This window comes from Mesocricetus auratus, unplaced genomic scaffold, assembly GCF_017639785.1.
Source record: "Mesocricetus auratus isolate SY011 unplaced genomic scaffold, BCM_Maur_2.0 Super-Scaffold_100676, whole genome shotgun sequence".
NCBI classification, from domain to species: Eukaryota; Metazoa; Chordata; class Mammalia; order Rodentia; family Cricetidae; genus Mesocricetus; species Mesocricetus auratus.
In genome coordinates, this window is record NW_024429266.1 from 69,435,001 (window position 1) to 69,441,396 (window position 6,396).

At 58.0% G+C, this 6,396-nt stretch overlaps 1 protein-coding gene across 1 annotated transcript; it reads left to right on the top strand.

Moving 5' to 3' along the window:
• Positions 1–484: 484 nt before the first annotated feature.
• Positions 485–6,174, top strand: Inhbb (inhibin subunit beta B). Its single transcript, XM_005070292.4, has 2 exons — positions 485–1,044; positions 3,591–6,174. Exons 1-2 carry the CDS (start codon positions 585–587, stop codon positions 4,364–4,366), a joined length of 1,236 nt encoding a protein of 411 aa, XP_005070349.1. The 5' UTR covers positions 485–584; the 3' UTR covers positions 4,367–6,174.
• Positions 6,175–6,396: the final 222 nt, after the last annotated feature.

The following is a 6,396-nucleotide window of genomic DNA, read 5'->3' on the forward strand; positions in this document are numbered from 1 at the left end:
TCGCCGCCGCCTCGGGCGGCCCTCTCCTCGCTCTGAGCAGCGACAGGGCGAGGCGCTCAGGTGCGGTCGCGGGGCCCCAGCCGCAGCGCCCTCCGCAGCGCCGCGCCCCGGGGGGCTCTGGCACCTTCGCTTCGGTCTCCAGAGCGAGTTGCGTCCACTGGTTCTTCTCTCCACCTTTCCAGCCCAGGCGAGCCAAGCCACCGCGCCAGCGCCACTGCCGCCGCTCATCGCTTTCGCTTCAGCCGATTGGGGGGCTGCGGTGGCCCTCGACGCGGAGAGGATGGGCAGGCTGCAGATGCCTAGGCGCCCCGAGACGCCCGCGCTCCAGTGACCCGGAGGTCCCTCCCCCCCCAAAAGCCCGCGCGCCCCTCTGGTCCCCGCGGCGCCCCTTCTCGGCCGCGCGGGAACCCCCGCGGCCCGGCCGGCCCCTTCCCCCTGCGAGCCGGCGGCGGCGCTCCCGGCAGGCGGGCGGGCGGAGGCCCGGGCGGGGGCGGGGCGGGGCGGTGCGCCCGGAGCCCGGAGCCCGGCCCTGAGCTCGCTTCGCCTCGCCTCGCGGCGGGCGCCCTCGTCGCCAGCGGCGCACCATGGACGGGCTGCCCGGTCGGGCGTTGGGGGCCGCCTGCCTTCTGCTCTTGGCGGCCAGCTGGTTGGGACCCGAGGCCTGGGGCTCCCCCACACCCCCGCCGTCCCCCGCCGCACCGCCCCCGCCCCCGCCACCCGGAGCTCCGGGTGGCTCGCAGGACACCTGTACGTCGTGCGGCGGCGGCGGCGGCGGCTTCCGGCGACCCGAGGAGCTGGGCCGGGTGGACGGTGACTTCCTGGAGGCGGTGAAGAGACACATCTTGAACCGCCTGCAGTTGCGGGGCCGGCCCAACATCACGCACGCCGTGCCCAAGGCCGCCATGGTCACGGCCTTGCGCAAGCTGCACGCGGGCAAGGTGCGCGAAGACGGCCGCGTGGAGATCCCGCACCTCGACGGCCACGCCAGCCCGGGCGCCGACGGCCAGGAGCGCGTCTCTGAGATCATCAGCTTTGCTGAGACAGGTGGGTTTGGCCTTGGGGAAGCCGGCGGCAGCCGTGATCCTTCCTATCTTCCCTCTCCTAGGAAGCTCCAGCCGCCTTCGCCGCCTCTGCAGCCCGCAAGCGCACGCCCCGAGGGCATTTAGGCTCCGGGCTGGGCCATTCTGCGATGGCCTTGCGCTTGTCTCAGGGTGGCGGACCTCTCCTACCCTCCGCACGCAAACCACAGACCTTTTGCTGGTGCTTTTTCCCTGAAGCAACTGGAAAGCACCCTGCCCTTCATCCCTGCTTACGGGAATTGGGCCCCAGCGCCTCTGGGCGCGCGTCCCCCTCCCGGCAGATGCGCGCAGCCCTGGCTCTGCGGGCACTTGCTTGGTGATTGCTTAATGTTTTTGTTTCCCACGATCCGAGTGTAGGCTTAGCAGTGTAGATGGAGATGTGTGTGCTTGTTGATATACGTGGGCCGGAGAGGAGAGGAAGAGAGAGAGGGAGGAAGAAGGGGGAGGAAGGAGAGAGAGGGAGAGGGAAGGAGAGAGAGGGAGAGGGAAGGAGAGAGAGAGAGAGAGAGAGAGAGAGAGAGAGAGAGAGAGAGAGAGAGAGAGAGAGAGAGAGAGAGAGAGAGAGAGAGAGAGACTGCATGAGAGGCCCCTGGGGCCGCTTCCATAGCCCGGTGGCATGGGCTTGCCAGGATTGCTGAAGCATCGGTGGGGAGAGCTAGGCAACCTCCCTTCCGATTGTGTGGGCACCAGAGTCGGGCGGAAGGCAGCTTCTCAACAGGTCCATCATTTACGCAAAAGACGCGGCTTAGGAACAGCCCCATGCCTTTAGGCTTGCCTGGCAGCCGTGGCAGCCCTCTCAAGTCCGGGAGGGAGTGACAGAGTTTGTAGTTAACAAAGAGTGGGATTCCTTTCTGCAGTGTCTTCCTTGGCCCCCGCGTTGCAAATCTCTGTCCACTATCTAAATATAAGAATCCGAGAAAGAGAGGGGGAGAGAAAAAAATCATCTTCAGGAAATTTAAAAAGAAGGGAAATTTCCTGGGCAGAAACGGTGTAAGTGCCTTAGACATCGCTGTCCTTTTCAGGACTTGAATGAGCCAGGCTGGCTTTTGTGCCGAAAGCTCAACCCCATTTGTGCTGAGGGGACTCCAGAGAAGGTCTCAGAGGGGGAAGCCCGATGGAGTCAGGGTGGGGGACAAGCAGGGAGCCTGGGAAGAGGAGGGGGGATCAGCTATGCCCCTGGCTGCAAATGCCCCCCTACTCTCCCAGGCATCAGGCAGACTGCCTGTGCCGCTGCCGCTGCCGCGGGGGGATAAAAAGGGATGAAAAGTTTTGCATGGCCGAGTGTGGAGAAAGGCAGAGACAATCAAGGCTGGTTTGTGCTTAGAAAGAAATACATTGCCGTTTTAGCTGTCCGCCAGAGTCAGGGAAAGCTCGACATGCAATTAGAGGACTTGGGTTAAAAGGTGCTTTGGGGCCCAGAGTAGAAATGCGATTCGGGAAGGTCGAGAGGCCTTTTGGTCCCGGTGGCACAAAATGACAGCAGGGGCTGTTATATTTCTGGTCCGATTCACGGAGCCAGCTCTTTGACTTATAAATAACAGATTCAGGTCACAGGCAGCTCGGCCAAGACCAGCTTTTAAGGCTGCAGTTTCCCCTATTTCAAAGTCAGACGTCAGTGTTATTAGAGGAACCAGTGAGAACTGAGGAAGGGGCTGGGGGGGCTTAGTGGGCTGTTTGATAGAACCAGCCATGTCTGTCAGAGGGAAGGGCTGATGAAATGGACTGCGAGAGGGACATCGTCTCTTGTCTGGCATAGCCATTCTTCTGGCTGAACTGCATTATTGAGATGACTGGCACCCCCCCCCCCAGATCTCAAATTGCCATGTTCTTCCAGCTAGGGTCTGGTCAAAGGACAGGACCTGGAGTTTTCAAGGCCGTCTGTCCTGTCCCTTGGAACTCCTTGGAAACAAGGGCTGCAGTTTGCGGCTTACAGGACACACACTCTGTGTCAGAAACCCGAGCAGAGCGTGCTTGTTTGCAGTGGAGGTCCCACTGGGGGCTGGACCAGATCAGGCTTAGGTAAACACTGCAAAGAGGCTGTAGGCGGCTCAGCTTGCTTTTGCAATGCCCTAAGTTAGTGAGAAAGAAGACGGGGAGGTGGGGAAGCCCCATTTAAAACAACCTGCCCCCCAAATCCACCCTGCAATCTTGGTTTTGTTTTCAGAGACCCATAACAACTTGCTAAGATCTTGGGCTCCCAACAAACGGTTCTGTTGGGCTTTGAGACCCGACAGTCCTGTCTCCCGGGAGCCCTGGCCTGGGAGAGGTGAGGCAGGAATTTTATAGGTCTGGAGCCTCTGGCTTCACCCGGGTCCTGTTTTCTCAATGGGAAGTGATTCTTCTGCCGGTGGCAGGTTATGGCGGAGGCTCCGGGCCCAGGAAGGGTATTTCTGGTCAGTAACACTTTCCAGCTGTGGTGAGTGTTCATTCCAACATCACAGAGCGAGCGCGTTCCCCATTGCCTTGTGTTCTCGCGGAATTAACTTGGCCTGTTCTTCCCCGTCTCCACAGATGGCCTGGCCTCCTCCCGGGTCCGCCTGTACTTCTTCGTCTCCAACGAAGGCAACCAGAACCTGTTTGTGGTGCAGGCCAGCCTATGGTTGTACCTGAAACTCCTCCCCTACGTCCTGGAGAAGGGCAGCCGGAGGAAGGTCCGGGTCAAGGTGTACTACCAGGAGCAGGGTCACGGTGACAGGTGGAGTGTGGTCGAGAAGAAGGTGGACTTGAAGCGCAGTGGTTGGCACACCTTCCCCATCACCGAGGCCATCCAGGCCTTGTTTGAACGGGGCGAGAGACGCCTTAACCTGGATGTGCAGTGTGACAGCTGCCAGGAGCTGGCCGTGGTGCCTGTGTTTGTGGACCCCGGCGAGGAGTCTCACAGGCCCTTTGTGGTGGTGCAGGCCCGCCTAGGTGACAGCAGACACCGAATCCGGAAACGGGGCCTAGAGTGTGACGGGCGGACCAGCCTCTGTTGCAGGCAACAGTTCTTCATCGACTTTCGGCTCATCGGCTGGAACGACTGGATCATTGCACCCACTGGCTACTACGGGAACTACTGTGAGGGCAGCTGCCCGGCCTATCTGGCTGGGGTCCCCGGCTCAGCCTCCTCCTTCCACACTGCTGTGGTGAACCAGTACCGCATGCGTGGCTTGAACCCAGGGCCCGTGAACTCCTGCTGCATCCCCACCAAACTGAGCTCTATGTCCATGCTCTACTTTGATGATGAGTATAACATCGTCAAGCGGGACGTGCCCAACATGATTGTGGAGGAGTGCGGCTGCGCCTGACGGTGGCAGTGGGTGTGAGCGCAGGCCCGTGGGGTGGGGCTGTGAGGGAGCAGGAGAGGCCGGAGAGCCGAGTGCGCTTGTTCAGTTGGGCTGTGGAGAGTGCCAGGGTGCGGCTTGAAATAATCTCCCGCTTCATAGAAAACCAGTCAGAACCAGAGGGAGAACCCTCCTGTGCCACAAGAGACTCCTAACCGCACACATAGACACGCATAGCCAGACTCATCCTGCCACCCACACAGCAGCCTCCAGGATACCAGCAAACGGATGCGGTGACAAATGGCAGCTTAGCTACCAATGCCTGTCAGTCGGAGAGAATGGGGTGAGGAGCTACCATTCCCACCAGCTGGCCGGGCACTCTGAATCGCGCCTTCTGAGCACACATAAAAGCACAAAGACAGAGGACACAGAGAGAGTGAGCCAGAGAGCCACCCAGAGGAAAAGCAGGCTGGGAGCACAGGCGGGTGGAGGGCCATGTGCCCCTGGCTGGTCCCAGGCTCTTCACGGCAGCCCCTGGCTCAGTCCTGCCTGCTCAGTCCCCGCCTGGCATCCTTCATGCTTTGCGGCCAGCAGAGCTGCGCCACCCTGCTCTTGGAGAGGGCAAATAGCCCAGGAGGGACCCGCCTGTCATAGAGACCATGGGGCAGGGACAGTGACCCTTTGACTGTCTGTTGCTTGGATCCCTGGTGTGACTTATGTGTGTGTGTTTGTTTTCAGGGGTTGGGGGGGGGAGAAGAAGGGTCTTAATTTTATGCTTTAAACTCGTCTCCAACGGCTGACAGGTCATTTGTGCCAGTTGCAGAATTGAAAACTGTGACCTTTGAAGTGGATTCTAAATGAGAAGGGGGAAAATGTTGCAATGGGGGCCCTTTGCTGGGGACATCCTCCCTGCTGTCTGTGGTGGCAGGGACAGGGATGACCACGAGGCAAGGGGAAGAGCCCAGAGGAGGCAGTGGCAAGAGCAGAGTGGTATGGGGAGTTGCTTAACTGGTCTTGGAGAGACGGCAAGCTTTCAGCTGCTTTGCAGAAGTCGCCCCTGTGGGCGAGCGGTTTGTTGTCCGTGGCTCCTGCCCTCTTCACTGGCCCACCTGCCCGCCCCTCAAAGCACTTGCGGTCCCGCATGAGCGCACTCGACATGAGCACTTGCAGGTCTACGTGTGTCCAGAAGTGGCCTGGGGCAAGAGCTGCTGTGGCTGTCCCTGTGGATGTCCAAGTGCCACATGAACTATGCAATGCAAGGGGTTGACCCACACTAGGCGAAACTGGACTCGTCCGTCTCTTTTATATTTTTATACTTGAAATGAAATCCTTTGCTTCTTTTCTAAGCGAATGATTGCTTTCAATGTTTGCACTGATTTAGTTGCATGGTTAGTCAGAAACTGCCATTTGAAAAAAAGTTATTTTTATAGCAGCAGAAAAATGAATACAGTTAAATGTATTATACATAATTTTGGAACCAAAGAGGCCAGCGGATCAGTTTTAATTTTTATTAGATGGTAAGGCCATCTTCTATGAGGTAGATGTTCTAAACAACCCCTTGAGTGGCCTGCCAGCATTTCAGGGTATAAATGAATTTTTTTTTAATTCAGTTGATGTGTCTCTTCTGTTCTTACACACCCAGAAGGTGAAGAAAATGACGGTAGAACGCAGGTGTGTATGTTAAGTCCTCATCTTTAGTTTATTTAATAAAGCCCTCCTTAGGTTCTGTTTCATAATATTAACTTAAAACCAAACAACTCCCCCCCCACAGACTGGCTGTCTAAGTATTTTACATTCATGTACAGTTTAAGAAAATAAAAGACGGAGTGCCATGGGCTTTCTGCCTTGTGTGATGTCTGGGGCGGTGGGCGGCTGGGAGGAAGGGATTGGCCCAGGTGTCCAGTTCTGACGCCAGCGGTCCCTACGGCATGCTCTCTACACTCTCAGAGCCCTGACACGTATGTCACCCAGAAGCTAGAAGAGATGGCAGAACACCAACTGCAAGGCAATTAGCAAATTAACGAGTTACACATTTGTTTACCATCCAAGTCCCC

What these genes read in the sequence shown, in the direction of transcription:
- Inhbb (XM_005070292.4), top strand. Translation starts at nt 585, where the DNA reads ATGGACGGGCTGCCCGGTCGGGCGTTGGGGGCCGCCTGCCTTCTGCTC. An exon ending in CATCAGCTTTGCTGAGACAG is followed by an intron (nt 1,045 to 3,590) that starts GTGGGTTTGGCC and finishes CCGTCTCCACAG; the next exon opens with ATGGCCTGGCCTCCTCCCGG.